Source organism: Colobus angolensis, unplaced genomic scaffold (assembly GCF_000951035.1).
Source record: "Colobus angolensis palliatus isolate OR3802 unplaced genomic scaffold, Cang.pa_1.0 Scaffold139, whole genome shotgun sequence".
Classification (NCBI taxonomy): domain Eukaryota; kingdom Metazoa; phylum Chordata; class Mammalia; order Primates; family Cercopithecidae; genus Colobus; species Colobus angolensis.
The window spans coordinates 4,197,044-4,213,851 of record NW_012114477.1 but is presented as its reverse complement, the minus strand read 5'-3'; the positions used below and the strand labels follow the sequence as shown (position 1 = coordinate 4,213,851).

Here is a 16,808-nt window from a genome sequence, read left to right as displayed (position 1 = left end):
ATGCTAATTTGTTGTTCACTCCCACCATCAGTGGATAATAGAGATTCAATTTTCTACTTTTTCCATTTGGATAATCACTTTTGGGGTTCACTTACTGAATAATCCATCCTTTCCCCATTTTTCTAACTTGCTACTTCTATTATATGTCAAAGTTGAATGTGTGCGTGGCTCAGTTTCTGCACTCTTCCATTTCCTGGATCAGTTCGTTTATCCTGTCTTTATTATTTTAACTTCATAGTAAGCCCCAATATCTTTATTCTCTTTCTTCAGAAGTGTTTTAGCTATTATTGATCCTGTATTTCTTGTATAAATTTTAGAAAGAGCTTATTTATTTCTATGTTCTATGAAAAACCCTATTGGAAGGATGATGGGGGTTATATCGATTTCATAGTTAAATGTGGGTAGACTTTAAACTTTTACAGTATTAAGTTTCTTTGTTGATCACTGTGGTATATCTTCCTATTTATTTAGATCCTCTTTAATGTCTCCCAGTACAGTTTGTAATTTTTCCCATAAAGTTCTTGCACATATTTTGAAAGAATAATTTCAAAGTATTTGATGTTTTTTATTTTATTGCAAGCTAAATCTTTTAATTATGTTTTGTGCTTTATTGTTGGTGTATAGAAATATGATTTTAAAAAATGTTAATGTATATCTAGGGAACTTTTGCTTTTGTTTTAGAAAGAAGCGCATTTATTGATGAGCAGAATTTGTGGTGGTGGGGCACATGCATGTGTGGTGTGTGCGTGTAGGGTGTGTGCTCTGTGCATGTAGGGTGTGTGCATGTGTGTGCTGCGTGCAGACACATTTGTTAATATTTTGGAGAGCAGATATATTGAGGGTGGGTTTTCAAAGCCCTGAAGTTATTTTCTGCAGCTGAGTTTCCATGTGTTAATGTTGGCCCTGTGTCGCAGGAGGGGATGGTGGCTAAGTCCGTGAAGTTTCCAGTTTTTAGGCTAGTCTGCATTTCATGCAGTCGTGGTAAGAAGCGTCTCTTGTAAAGCTGATATCTTTGAGTCAAGACACCCGTATCTCTCTCATCCTGGGGATGGTTACTCACAATGTAGGCTGTATTGTTAAAAATGTGTCACTCTTCCCTTCCAGTATCCGGAGTGTGATGCAGAAGTACCTTGCAGAGAGAAATGAAATAACCTTTGACAAGATTTTCAATCAGAAAATTGGTAAGTCCTTCTTGTTCATTTGGCATACTGTAATTTCAGTGATGAAATTGGGCGATACTATAGTAATAAATGAATGCACCCTCCAGTGCTTTATATCCTCTATAGCTGCAGCTGGGAATAAAGGAAATTTCATGTAATTAATAAGGTATTTAATAATGACTTATATTCCTAGTAGCATAGTCTATTAATAAGCTCTTGGGAGATGGGTATTTCTAAGATTTTTACATGAAATCAGCGTTGCTGAATGTAAGAAAATAGGATATTCCTTTCTTTTCTTTGCGTCTTGCCTGCCTCATGTGGTTACTGAGGTGGTTTGCTGGGGAGCTGTGTGTAATAGTTGTAAAATTATTTTATGACTGGAGGAAATTACTTTATGAAAATTCCAAGAAATTAAAGTTCCCTAGAACTCAATTTGTGCTCTGTTTCCATGATTAACAGACATAGACTGATAGATCCCTTTAAGACTGTGTATCCTTTGAGATAATTCTGGGCTTGCCCTTTTGTTTGCTGATGAGGAGAGGTAGACACAGGGAGGTGGAGTGACTTGTTCTGATTCCCAGTTCTCCTTCTTCTTTATTCCGATAATAAAATAGTAACCAGTAAATAATAAAATAATTACGAGTAGAAGCTGGTGCAGAAATCTTTGGATTTTTGTAAACCACTTTATCTGGTTTACAAAAATTAACCTGTCTGTGAAGGTGGTCTTTGGTAGATACAGCTTTGATCACCCATGAAGTACAATGGGGAAGGCGGACGGAGTGGTTTGGAGAAGCAGAAGACATGTGGTCTGTCTGTGCCTGAGCACTGTGTGTGGAAAGCGATTGGTCTTTGCCATATAGAGATATTCCATCCTGCTCCTCAGGAGCTGGTTGGGGAACAGATAAGTTAAAAGAGTTTGGCTTTCATTTTGTTAGTTCTCACGGCTTCTCATTGTTTTCATGGTATGTGGTTACTATAAGCTACACAGATGTTCTCCTTTGCTTCTGATTTTGTACTAAAAAACAAAATAAAGCTCGTGATAACAAGAGAGAAACTCTGTATCTCTGGGAGTGGAGGGAAAAATGAATTATCTTTTTATTTGCTAGTTAAAGATTTTTTAATTTCTTTTTGTGGATTTATTGAGGTATATTTCACATAGCATATAGTCCACACATTGAAAGTAAACAGTTGAGTGACTTTTTGTGTATTCACCGTCATACAACCATCTGCACTGCCTAATTTTAGAATGTTTTTATCACCCCCAAAAGAACTTGTACCCATTAGCAGTCCTTCTGCCTTCTACCCTCCCTCAGCTCCTGGCAACCACGAATTGAGTTTCCGCCTCCATGGATTTGCTTGTATTGGATGTGCCACATGAAGGGAATCGCACACTGTGTGGCCTTTCGCACTGGGTTTCTTCAGCATAATGCCTTCCAGGTTCGTTCTGGTGGCAGCATGCATCAGAACTTCAGTCTGCTTTCCCTTCAGCTCTCATTCCAGTTTCTGAAATGCATCGAGGATTCTTCTTTTTGTTTTCTGTTCTTCTCTCTCCCTCCTGTGGCTCCTTTCCTGTCTACAATCCCCCTAAACATACATACAGCCCCCCAAACATGTATTTCCCATTGCTTGGATTAAAACCTTACCTGACCCTGGCACCCGGGAGGCTCTGACCTGAGCACCCATTGGCGTTACTGTGGCCCAGTATCTCAGCTGCACAGATTGTTCCCTGAGAGCAGCCTCACTGGGCGCTGATGGGCTCTGAATCTTATCTGAAGTTATTAAACATTGTTTAAATAAATACTTTCTTCTCTTGCCTTCAATTCGTGAGCTTGGATGTGGTCAGGAGAAGCTGAGTTTGAACTTGGGAAGGTCATGGTCACAGGAAAGAAGAGCGGCTGATGGAGGCTTAGGGAGAGCGCACGCCACCATCTGTAATTACGTTTTGACAGAGCTGTGTGGTTTTGTTGGCCTGCTCCCCATTTTTCTCTGTAGTAGCCTCACTTTCTGCCTGGTCTTAGGGATTGGGGGAAAGTGGAAGGTGGGCCATGGTGGGAGTAAATGTGTCTGACACTCCAGGTCTTCCTTTTCCAGGTTCCATTTGCGCCTTCCGGCACTGACTCCATGCGTTCCTGCCTTACTCTTTCCCCTCACCATCTTTCCTTCCCTCTTCCCTCATTGTTTTGCTGGTCCTCTTGTTCTGTGTCACCCTCTTACCTGCCTACCCATCTGCTCCTTTTCCCTCTTTCCTTACCTCCCAAGCTCCCCGACACATAGGATCACCATAGGGCTTGGGGACTGCCCTCCAGTGTGTGCTGTGGGCAGTTGGTAAAAATGGTTTTCAAAATGAAAACCATAGAAGTCTTTAATGTACTTGGCCTCTGAGGCATTGCCGAACTGGCAGATTGTTTGGCTACACCCTGAAGTGCCTGTTATTTCATTACTTTTTATCTATAAAAGTAGGATAATAATAGTTCTGGTCCATGAGGCTGTTGAGAGGGTTTAGCTGGTGGTGTCCATGAAGCCCTTAACACGACAATTGGCTCTCAGCAGATGCTCAGTGAATAGAAGCTAATTGTTTATGTTAAAAGTTTTCAACATGCAGAAAGTAGACTAGAATAATTAACCCCATATGTATGTGTATGTATGTGTGTGTGTATATATATATTTACATCACCTAGATTTGATATATTTCACCATCTTGCTATACTTTCTTTTCCCATCCCGACTTTTTTTGTGGTTACTGAATTAACAAAGCAGTCACAGCATTTTGTCCTATATGCATCTCTAAAAAGTATGCATGCTTTCTTATACAGCCACAATACCTTTATCCCAAACATGAAATTTATCATGATTCTTAGTGTACTCTAATACTGAGTTTATTGTCAGATGTCTCTGATTAACTTAAAAATGTTTGTTTGTTTGTTTTTAACTCTTGGTTTGAATCAGGATTCAAATAATGTTCTTGTATTGTAATTGGTGGTAATATTTCTTGTAATCTAGACAGTTCCCCAAACATTGCCCCTGCCAGCACATGCACAGGTAATTAACTTACTGAAGAAACTGGGTCCTATGTGTTGTAGAATGTTCCATGTTCTGGGCTTTTCTGTCTGCTTCTTAATGGTATCATTTAAAAATTATTTATGTATTTATTTTTTGGGGACAGAGTCTTGCTCTGTCACTCAGGCTGGAGTGCAGTGGCACAATCTCTGCTCACTGCAACTGCCACCTCCCAGGTTCAAGCAGTTCTTGTGCCTCAGCCTCCTGAGTGGCTGGGATTACAGGCAGGCACCACCATACGCAGCTAATTTTTTTTTTTTCCCGGTAGAGACAGGATTTCACTATTTTGGCCAGCTGGTCTCGAACTCCTGGCCTCAAGTGATCTGCCTACCTCGGCCTCCCAAAGTGCTGGGATTATAAGCATGAGTCACCATGCCTGGCCTTTAATGGTATCATTTAAATTATACTTGTGTTTCCTACATTTCCTATAAACCGAGAATTCACTCTAACAGCTTAATGAGGTTTAGCCTCAGCTGCTTTTTGGCAGGAGCGCTTTATAGGTGGTGCTGTGTATGTCATAGCAGGAGGCACACGCCACTTAGGGTCTCTGCAGTCAGGTCTCTAAAGTGGGCTCAGATGCGGTCGGTGTCAGTTTCTCATTGACAATCATTGTCTCAATCAGTTATTTTGTTAGGGATCAACTTAACTAATGTTCATTAAGACATATAATTTCTATATAAGGATGAGGATAAAAGTAGCTGGCACTTAACCCTTTTCTTCTGAATACTGGCAATTAAAACCAAACAGTAGAGTTTATTAGGGACTTACAAAATGGTGAGTTTTCTAAATACACGATTTCTTCTGCATTGATTACTTTGATTCCTCAGTGAGAGGATATTTAGTTGCCTTTAAATATAGTTTAATTAGAAAGGCAGGTGTTGTTGGTGCAACCCCATGACCCTTGCCTTGTGGTATTGCCCCCATGCATAACATGGCTGAAAGAGATTCTGCAGGTGGAATTAAGGTGATTGTCCGAGTGACCTTAATCTACTCACATGTGTCCTTTAGAAGCAGCATTTCCTCAGGCCAGCAGAAAGGAGGAAGTCAGAAAGATACGAAGCTCAGGAAAGATTCCACACACTGTTGCTGGCTTTGCAGGTGGAGGGCGTGTGGGTGCTCGCTAGGAGCTGAGAGTGGCCCTGGCTGGCAGCAGTGAGGAAACAGCCACCTCCATCCCACAACCGCAGAGCACAGAATTCCATCCATAACTGGAATGGGTTTGGAGGCAGATTCCTACTCAGAGCCTGTAAACAAGAACCCAGGCTGACCGACACCTTGAATTTGTCCTGGTGAGACCCTAAGCAGAGAGCCCAGTGGAACCCACCCACGCTTCTGACCTGCAGAACTGTGAGATGATACGTGGGAGTTGTTTTTAAGTCACTAAGTTTGTGGTGATTTGTGGCATAACATGAGAAAACTAATACAGCAGGCGAAATCTCCATTCGTTGTTTTTAATTGCCACTATGCAGAATAAAGGGATTACGTGACAGTTACTTTTATCCTTATCCTTATAAAGAAATTATATCTCAATAAATATTAGTTAAGTTGATCCCTTACTTGCTGTCAGTAAAACTTACACATTTAGATATTGACGCACTGTGTTTGGTTTTAAAGGGATATTGGTTATTGAATAGACAGGAAAATCATTCTATCAGTTACAGTTAAGATTCTTTTGTGACTATTTTTCTTCTTTAAGATAATTGAAATTGTAACTTCATCACATGCAAGTGAGGCACATGGCATTTGATAAAGTCCATCTGCCTGTGGACGGTCTACTTAGCTTCTCTGTCTGCATGTTCACTCCTGTTGGAGGAGCATGTTTGAAATTATAAGGAGACTCCAAAATATATACTTTTTTTTTTTTTTTTAAGACAGGCTTGCTCTGTTGCCCAGGCTGGAGTGTAGTGGCGCAGTCTTGGCTCACTGCAACCTCCGCCTCCCAGGTTCAAGTGATGCTCTTGACTCAGCCTCCCAAGTAGCTGGGATTACAGTCATGTGCCACCATGCCCAACTAATTTTTGTAATTTTAGTAGAGATGGGGTTTTGCCACGCTGGCCGGGCTGGTCTCGAGCTCCTGACCTCATGATCTGCCCGCCTGGGCCTCCCAAAGCGCTGTGATTACAGGCTTGAGCCAATGCGCCCAGCCCCCGAATCAATACTTAATACATGGTGTATGTAAACGTCATTCTCATGTATAAAGAACATGGTGATTAATGTAATATTATATCACATACTGCCATTAAAGGCATTTCATTTTATAATACTGACTTCAGAGCTCAGTCCCCAGTTTAAATAGTAATCTTTTTCAGTTTGTGTGAAATAATTTGGTGTCTGATATATAGACACAAAAACTTGCAATTTTTACTTTTTTTTCTTTGGGAGACAGCGTCTTGCTCTGTCACCCAGGCTGGAGTGCAGTGGCGCGATCTCAGCTCACTGCAACCTCCGCCTCCCCGGTTCAAGCAACTCTCCTGCCTCAGCCTCCCAAGTAGCTGTGATTACAGGCACATGCCACCATGCCTGGCTAATTTTTGTATTTTTTTTTTTTTTAAGTAGAGATGGAGTTTCACCACGTTGGCCTGACTAGTCTCAAACTCCTGACCTTGTGATCCACCTACCTTGGCCTCCCAAAGTGATGGGATTACAGGTGTGAGCCACCTTGCCCGGCCCCGCAATTTTTACTTTTTAAAAAATCACTTGTCTGGGTGTGGTTGTAATCCCAACACTTTGGAAGGCTGAGGCAGGAGGATCACTTGAGGCCAGAAGTTTGAGACCAGCCTGGGGACAACACAGTGAGAGACCCCGTCTCTATAGAAATTGAAAAATAAAATTAGCTGGGTGTGGTGGTGCATACCTGTAGTCCAAGCTACCCAGGAGGCTGAGGTGGGAGGATTTCTTAAGACTTGGATTTCAAGGCCTTAGTGAGTCGTGATTGCACCAGTGCTGTCCAGCTTTGGCAACAGAGTGAGACTCTGTCTCAAAAAACAACCCTCAGAATGCACAACTACTATATGCTATTTACCCATTATAAATGTATTATGTGATGATTTTGGTGAATTTCTACAGTTGTGCACCCATCACCACAATACAATTTAAAAACATTTCCATGCCTCCGAAAGATCCCTCCTGCCCATTTGTCGTTACTCTGCTCCCAGCCTCAGCCCCAAACACTCATCTGTCTGTCTCTCTCTATCTGCCTTTTCTTGACATTTCATAAAAATGGAATTATACGGTATGAAGTCTGTAGTCTCTTGCATCCGGCTTCTTTAACTTAGCATAAGGTTTTTGAAGTTAATCCATGTCGTGTGTATCTGTACTTCATTCCTTTTTGTTGCAAAATGCGTTCCATATTATGGACAGAGCACACTTTTTTTGTTTTGTTTTGTTTTTTTGAGACAGAGCCTTGCTCTGTTATCCAAGCTGGAGTGCAGTAGCTCGATCTCTGCTCACTGCGACCTCTGCCTCCTGGGTTCAAATGATTCTTGTGCCTCAGCCTCCTGAGTAGCTGGGATTACAGGTGCATGCCACCACACCCAGCTAATTTTTGTATTTTTAGTAGAGACGAGATCTCACTATGTTGCCCAGGCTGGTCTCGAACTCCTGGACCTCAAGCGATCTCACCTCGGCCTCTCAAAGTGCTGGGATTATAGGCGTGAGCCATGGTGCCCGGCCTACAGAGCACACTTTCTTCATTCAGCAGTTGATGGGCATTTGGATTATTTCCACTTTTTGCTTGTTTATAGAGCAGTTATTGCCACTTTTTGCTTATTTATAGAGCAATGCTACTATAAACATTTGTGTACAAGTATTTTATGGACATATATTTTCGTTTCTCTTGAGTCTTTACCAAGGAGTGGAATTGCCGGGTTGTATGGCAAATTTGTGTTTAACTTTTTAAGAAATTACCAAATTGCTTTTCAAAGTGGCTGTACTGTTTTACATTCCCACCATCAATTTATGAGCATTCCAGGTTTATTGTATCCTCGTCAATACTTGTTGTCATCAGTATTTTTATATCCCTCTGAATGGATAGGAAGTGGTATCTCATTGTGGTCTTGATTTGTATTTCTTCAGTAGCTAATGATATTAAACATGTTTGTGCTAATTAATTATTTGTATATTTTCTTTAGTAAAATGTCTATTTAAATCTTTTACCCATCCTGAAAGTTGGATTCTCTTTATCTATGTTATTTGTTGTTTACGTATGATTTACAAATTTCTTCTGGTTGGTGGCTGGAATCCAGTCTCTTTCATTTTCCTAATGGTGACTTTTGAAGCACGGTTTTTAATTTTGAAGTCGAATTTATACATTTTTTTTTTATGACTCATACTTCAGTGTCTTTTTTTTTTTTTTTTTTGAGATGGAGTCTCGCTCTGTCACCCAGGCTGGAGGGCAGTGGTGCAATCTGGACTCACTGAAACTTCCGCCTCCCAGGTTCAAGCGATTCTCCTGTCTCACCTTCCAGAGTAGCTGGGATTACAGGTGCACACCACCACACCCAGCTAATTTTTTGTATTTTAGTAGAGACAGAGTTTCACAGTGTGACCCAGTCTGGTCATGAACTCCTGAGCTCAGGCAATCCACCCGCCTCGGCCTCCCAAAGTGCTGGGATTACAGGTGTGAGCCACCCAGCCTGGCCTTTAGTGTCATATTTAACAGCTTTTTGCCTAACAAATTCGCAAAGGTTTTCTTCTAGTAGTTTTATTGTTGTAGCTCTTATATTTCGGTCTGTGGTCCATTTTGAGTAAATTTTTGTCTATGGTGTAAGGCAAGGTCTAAATGTATCTTTTTTGCATGTGGATATCCGATTTTTTATTTCTCATTAAATTTATTCCCAGGTAGTTTAATCTTTTTGATGCTATTGTGAATGGAATTGTTTTCTTTATTTTAATTTTGGTTGTTCATTGCTAGTACATGGAAATAGAATGAGTTTTTTGGTAGTGATCTTGTATCTAGTGATCTTCCTGAACTGGTTTATCAGTTCTAGTAAGGTATGTCTGCGTGTGTGTGTGTGCGCGTGTGTGTGTGTATGTGTAGTCCTTAGGATTTTTTATGTATGGAATCCTATCTGAATAAAAAGAGTTTTACTACTTTGTTTCCAGTCTGGTGTCTTTTATTTCCTTTCAATTTTTACTTTTCACTTTAATTTCTTAAATGTTTTTTAAGTTGGTCTCAAACACATTTAGCATGGTTTCAGAGAACATTTATCTAGAAAGAATACATAAATTATATTTGACATTTAGGGCCAAGGCATAAGAAATGTACTTGCTGTGGGCTTTGAAAGCAAAGGTGTGTGTTTCATTATAAAAAAATAATACGTTGATAAAAACAGAAGCTACTACCTTTAAAAGTCCTTTTTTCACACACGCAAAAAAATTCTGAGCAGTCTCTATCGTAATGAAGATGGATGTAGATATACCATAGATGCTTATTTTAAAAATTTGGTAATTACAAAAAAAACCCCCAAATACTAAAAAACATAAAACATTTTAGGATCACTTTTTTTTTTGTCAGTTTCAATGAATAAAGTTGCCAATTGATTTCATAATTTGTAAAATTATTGCTTGACATGTTTAATTATCTAAAATATAACACATAGATGGTTAAAAGCTGAAAACATGTGTAAGTCAGCAGCTTTGGATTCGATGGTTAAGGTTAAATTATAGCAAGTAGAGCCCTCTTGCATAAGGTTGTAGAGAGGGAAATGTTATCCTGGGAACCAACTTCAACTTTGTTTTCCTCTGTGTTCCTACCTTTGTTTGGAAGTGTTTGTTTCTGTCACAGTGAAGGGCCTCCCCGACAGATCCCCTGATTGACAGTGACACAGTCAGTTCCCACCCTGCCTTATCTATAAGATTTCTCTAACCAGAGCAACCACAGCCTCAGAGAAGGAAAACCTGGGGCCCTATTCAGTTCTGCATCCATTATCCATGCCTTTGTGGAGACTTTTCGTGAGGGGAAGAGTTAAGGAGGCATGTAAACTTTCAAACAGCAGAGACCAACACTGGACTAAGCACAGCTCATTGGATTTTCTGTTGAAGAGGCAGTGAAGTGACAGGGTGCAAGCAGTAAGGGGAGCCTGGGTGACTTAGGGTCACAGCCTCTGCACAGTTTCAACTTAGGTGTCCTAATAAAAATGCTGCCCAGAGAGGAAAGACACGAGGGGAGAGGAAAAGCTATTACTTACAAACCTACTGGCAAGGCGGTCTTTTCAGCTGACTTCATTATCTGTGCCGGACAAAACAAGTCCGGGCATCAGCTCCTGGTGCTGGAGTCTGCCCACACTGGGAACTGCCACCTGCCCCCACAGTGCAGCCTCTGTGGCTCTGAACATTTGGGATATCTGAGCGTTTTGGGTTAAAAAGGATAAAAAGAGGAGAAAAAGGCTAAACCAGTTCTATGGGAAAATTTGGTTGTCTTTTTTTTTTTAATCCAGCTTAGTAGGGCTGGTTTTCCTTCTTAAAATTATCATTCAAGTTCAAAGACCAGCCATAATTATCATCGCCCCACCCAAAAACAATTCAGAAAAGTTGCCTTTTACTGGAAAAGCACAATCCTTTAACATCTACTAATCACTGGAAACTGGAGGATCGCTGATTTGCCAGCAGGCAAATATATTATTATTATTTTTTTAAATGTTATTTATTTATTTTTTGAGACGGGTCTCGTTCTGTGGCCCAGGCTGGAATGCAGTGGTACAGTCTCAGCTCACTGCAGCCTCAACCTCCTGGGCTCAAGCAGTCCTCCTACCTCAGCCTCCCGAGTAGCTAGGACTACAGGCATAGGCACATGCCAACATGCCTGGCTAATTTTTGTATTTTTTGTAGAGACAAGGATTTGCCATGTTGCCCAGGCTATTTTGGACTCCTGGGCTCAAGAGATTGACCCACCTCAGCCTCCCGAAGTGCTGGGATTATAGGTGTGAGCCACTGGGCTCAGCCATTCACCGGCAGTCCACCGGCCTTGGCCTCCCAAAGTGCTAGGATTACAGGCCTGAGCCACCAAGCCTGGCCTTTAGTGTCATATTTAAGAGCTTTTTGCCTAACAAATTCGCAAAGATTTTCTTCTGTTAAAGTTTTACTGCTTAATTTTCCCTGAGCTCTTCTGATTGTGTGATTGGAATACTATTAGTCCATAATTGGATTTACTATTAGTTTAAGACAGTGATGCTACCTGTGTACTAGACACTTCAGTGAGTATTTTATGTGGTGGTAAAATAATATGATCAAGTTTGCACAACTCTCAAGTGGCAGAGCCAGAGTTGGAAGTTATGTACTTTTTCTGCCTATCACCTGCAAAATTTAGTGTGGAAATTAGCATGCATATGAAGTTCTTTAAAAAAATGACATATCAACTGTATAATTTTTATTTCCTATATAACGATATCAAAATCCAGGATTTGGCAGCTGTGCACAAAGATCTCTCTGTAGCTGGTCTACTTTATGTGCCTTGCTGAAGGGGACATTCAATCAAATATGTCTGAGTCCTTCACTGGGAATGTCTCATTAAACAAAAAGGCACATAGAGAAGACTAAGACAGAAGGCTCCCATCCCTAACCAGCTCACCCTGCAAAAGATGGGTAGCAAAGTATGTGTGGAAGCGTGCAGACCTCTGGCATTCCAGTATTGAACAGTTGTTAAGTGTGTTTACTATCGCCAGGGAGCCCCTGAGATTCCCAGAAGAGCCTACTGGTCATTTTCCTGAGGCACGAATTTAAATCCTAAGGCAAATGTGGAGAAGCTACTTTCTTAGCCAAGAGGTAAGCCTTGCTGATCAGCCAGCCTCTGCAACTAAACTCAGCTTTGTAGCTCTGTCTCTGCCAGGGTCGACGTATTTTAGGAAAAAAAAAAAAAATTATATGCTCCAGCAATATTAGCAAATGTGGGATCTTAATCTATATTGCTAGAGAATGCCAAGGACCTGTGAAGCATCACCTCTACTGGAAAAGTTCTCTGTAAACTTTTTGAACTGACAGTGGAGGACGATGGGGCTGTTTTAGGATTTTAAGAGCCCTCAATTGGTTTTGAAATTCAAGGTGGTGGTGCATTGTCATAATATCTTCTGGTTTTAGCCTTTTTTGGAGATAGCTTTTCTGACGGTTTTACACCTTGTCTTTGATTTACTTTAGTATTTCTACTTCTAGTCAAAGTTAAGACCAGGAAATATAGAGATGTGCTATGGAGGTGATGGTTAAGCTTTGTTTGAAATTTGTTGCTAAATATTCATTTGTTCGTTTAATAAATTTAATTATGTGCCATACTTTTCTCCTAAGCCCTGGGGAATCCCGTAGTGAACAAAAGCAGAAATCCACCCATTTGGAGCTAACTCCTCCTTCTCGGGGGAGAAAGATCCACAAATACATACTGCCCACAAGGGGGTAAATCTCAAGGAGGGTAAAAGAGCTGCAAAGAGAGGCAGGGAGTGCTGGTACATGTGGCGGCTTTAAACAGGACATTTTAAGAAGGTGCCATTCATAAAGGACAATTGAGCAAAGTCCTCTGGGAGAGGAGGTGCCGAGCCCCTGTGCACTTATCTGGGGGAAGAGTACCCAGGTGAAGTGTTCAGCAGGGCAAAGACCCTAAGGCTGGAGCCTCCCGGTTGAGGCACAACAAGGAGGCCAGGGGGCTGCAAGGCAGGAAGTACAGTGGGAGTGGGGGGTGGGGGTGGCGAGTGGCCAGGCCCTTGAGGCCCTTGTGAGGTTTTCTGCTCTTACCCAGAATGAGGTGGGACATGGGGAAGTTTGAGAGTTGCGATGGCATAATCTGACTCAAGTGCTCCTGGATCAGTCTGGCTGTTGGGGAGGCGTGGGCAAGGGAGGCCGTGTTAGTCCTGTCTCACACTGCTGTAAACAACTGCTTGAGACTGAGTAACTTATGAAGAAAAGAGGTTTAATTGACTCACATTTCCACAGGCCTAACAGGAAGCGTGACTGGGAGGCCTCAGGAAACTGTATTACAGTCATGGCGGAAAGCAAAGGGGAGGCAAGCACCTTCTTCACATGGAGGCAGGAGAGACAGAGGGAGGGAGGGAGGGGGCGGTGGGGGGGGAGAGAGATAGAGAGAGAAAGAGAAAGAGAAAGAGAGAGAGTGAGAAAGGCAAGGTGCCACACACTGTTAAACCATCAGATCTTGGGAGAACTCACTCTCTCAAGAACAGCAAGGAGGAAATCCGTCCCCATGACCCAGTCACCTTCCACCAGGCCCGTCTTTCAACATTGGGGATTATAATTCAGCATGGGATTTGGGCACGGATACACATCCAAACCATTTCAGAGGCCTCTTAGAAAGCTAGAGGCTACGAGAGACGATGCTGGCCTTTGGACCATTGGGGTAGCCATGGAAGTAGAGAGGTCATGGATTTGTAAGAAATTATATTGCAGTACAAAAAAGGGTTGTGGGGAGAAGTGGTTTGCTGGGGACACTGTGTCCTCAGGTCTGAAGATAAAGGAGAGGTTCAGATAAGAGGTTGAGACTGTAGGGCGATGATGTTTATGCCTCTTGGAATTAAAGTAACTTGATTTGCACAGTGGGCTGTTTGCTGGAGTATTGTCACACTTCCTCTGCATTCTAGCTGGGGCTTTGAGGTCAGCATTAAGCTAAGAGCTTTGTCCTGATGCTGATAGCTTTTTGCTAGATGAACAGAGAAGATTCTTACGGGTGTGAGTCAGGAGTGAAATCCCAGCTGGGACAGAGAGAGTCCTTCTAGGCCCCCAGAGAGTCTGTTTATAACATTGGAACACAAAAAGAGAAACTAGGACAACTTTTTAAAGAAGCAAATATTCTTACCTTATATGATACACTTACTTTCCAAAGAAATATATATATTTTTTAGTTTAAACCATTGTCAGCCTTTGGAGTTTGCTCTTTAGGAATTCATTTCCTTATCTTAAAATTTATGTCTATTTAAGAAGATTGAAATTAGTTGTTTTTGGCTTCTACTTTTCAGCCAGCAATTGAGTTCAGAATTGGTGACAGAAAAGAACTTGAAGTGGAATAGCTTGCTGGAAACAGTGATTTTGGCACTTTCTTTCATTGTTGCCTTTCAGTTTATTTTCAGAATATACCTGATTTCCTACTCATGAGGTACTAAATATAAGAATCCAGTGTTATTTATTTTTTTCTTGTTTACTAATAAATGTGCTCTGTACTTGTACTCTTACTTTTTAAAACAATTTAATGGATATATAATATGCATTTCTATAATATGCATTTCAATAACTTCAAAAAGTATAGTCTTACCCTTTGGGTTCAACTCACCCCAGCCCTGGGGAGCCACTGATCTGCTTTCAGTCACAATAGATCACATTCAACTTTTCTAGAACTTCATATAAGTGGATTCAAACAGTACATGTTCTTTTGTGTCTGGTTTACGTTGCTCAGCATAATATTCTTGAGATTCTTCCATACTATGTCTCCCGTATCAGGATTTTTTCTTTTTTTTTGAGACGGAGTCTCACTTTGTTGCCCAGGCTGGAGTGCAATGGCGCGATCTTGTCTTACTGCAACCTCTGCCTCCCGGGTTCATGCGATTCTTGTACCTCAGCCTCCCGAGTAGCTGGAACTACAGGCACCCGCCACCATGCCTGGTTTATTTTTGTATTTTTAGTGGAGACAAGGTTTCGCCATGTTGGCCAGGCTGGTCTTAAACTCCTGACCTCAGGTGATCCGCCCGCCTCAGCCTCCCAAAGTGCTGGGATTACAGGCGTGAGCCAACATGTCCAGCCAGGATTTTGTTTCTTTTTATTGCTGAATATTATTATTTTCTGTGCACTTAGCACAGTTTACTTGTCTGTGGACACTGGAATTGTTTCCAGTGTGGGGCAAATATGAATAAAGCTGCCACAGGCATTTCTGCACAAGCCTTGTGAACGTACACCATCATTTCTCTTTGGTGAATACCTGGGAGAGGAATTGCTGGATCCTCTCTGATAGGTGCACAGACTTTACACTTGTGATATCTTTTTGAGGAATTGACTCATTTATCACAGTGAAATGTCTTTTATCCTGGCAATATATTGCTCTGGCATCTACATTGTCTAATACTGATTTAGTCCCTCCAGCTTTCTTGATGTTAGTGTTTGCATGGTACATCTCTTCTCCATTCTTTAATTTCAAAGTTTCTCTATTTAAAATATGTTTGTTACAGGCAGACTCTGCTTGAGACTGTTTTTTAAACCCAGACTAACAATCCCTGTTATTTCATTATAATTTTTAGATCATTTGCAATTAGTTATCAAAATAGTTAGACTTAAGTCTCCCATCCTCCTGTTTTCTGTTTGTTCTTTTTCCTCCTTTTCCTGTTGTCTTTTGAATTGAATATACTTTGGTATGTTAGGTTGTTGCCACACTGGTTTATTAGCTGTACCTGTTTGTTTCATTTTTTAAATTTTTTTGGTGTTTCCAGGAACCTCAGCATCCCTGAACTCTTGATGCCTTCACCTCAGCAAGACCACCATGGTCTGCTTGGGTCCCCCTCCTAGCGCTGCAGTTCAGTGCAGTTGACTGCTATAGTAAGGCACCTCCAGGCCAAGACCCAGCCCATCCTGGGATCCTCCTGGTTTATTTTCCTTCTCTGAAAGACCGCAGCCCTTTCCATGTCTGAAGACAGTTATTTTATGGAACTTTTCTGTCCAGCTTCCCCGTTGTTCATGTTGAGAGATTAAGTCTGCTCCTTATTATTGTATGATGCCCTTGAAGCATAATTTCATTTTTGAAATAAAGTATTTGGCTCTTGGTGGGAAAATCTGATAAATATTTGAAACTGAGATGCCCTGTAAAATCCTAGACAGATAGCACCTTTGTTACAACTTCATGGTGCAACGCAAACATGATGGTTGGCTTCCAGGTTACCCATAACAGCACAGTTTAGACTAAGAAGCTTTAGAAAAGGCTGTATCTGTACAGTTTGGGGTGACGATGACAGTTATTGAGCCCCTTGGTGCTTAGTGCTATATATATGTATGTGGTCTCATTTCGTCTTGAGAATGACCCTCTGTGGGTCGTTCTTGGCCCCCTTTTACAGGCAAGGAGCCGAGCCTCAGAGGTGAAGGGATTTGCCTGGTGTCTTGCACATAGTGGTGGGCTGAGCTGGAGTCTGCCACACTCCAAGCTAAAGCTTTTGACCACTATACTAAGCTGAGTAAGGAGTTTGTTTGTTTGTTTTTGAGAAAGGGTCTTGCTCTGTTGCCCAAGCTGGAGTTTAGAGGTGAAATCATAGCTCACTGCTGCCTCGAACTTCTGGACTCATGCGATCTTCCCATCTCAGTCTCCAGGGTAGCTAGGACTACAGGCACACACCATCATACCTGGCTAGTATTTTTTTTTTTTTTTGTAGAGATAGGATCTGGCTGTTGCCCAGGCTGGTTTCAAACTCCTGGCTTCAAGCGATCCTCCTATCCTAGCCTCCCAAAATGCTGGGATTATGAGCCACTGAGCCAGACCAAACTAAGTTTTTGAAATGTCTTAAGGGGCAGCAGCAGGTTGAGTGGTGCTGGGACGTCCATGAAGTGGTTGGTTTCTTCCTGAGGTAGCCACTTGTTGCCAGGAGAAAGCATTATGATTCATTTCCTACAAAAAGTGGTTCCCTCTCC

At 41.6% G+C, this 16,808-nt stretch overlaps 1 protein-coding gene across 2 annotated transcripts in view; it reads left to right on the top strand.

The window, feature by feature from the left end:
* ADRBK2 (adrenergic, beta, receptor kinase 2) overlaps positions 1 to 16,808 on the top strand; it is a 158,703-nt gene that overhangs the window by 40,673 nt on the left and 101,222 nt on the right. For both annotated transcript variants that reach the window (XM_011934849.1, XM_011934847.1), the window contains exon 2: positions 1,105 to 1,181. In XM_011934849.1, coding sequence (XP_011790239.1) covers positions 1,105 to 1,181 — 77 coding nt within the window. The remainder of the gene's footprint in view (positions 1 to 1,104; positions 1,182 to 16,808) is intronic.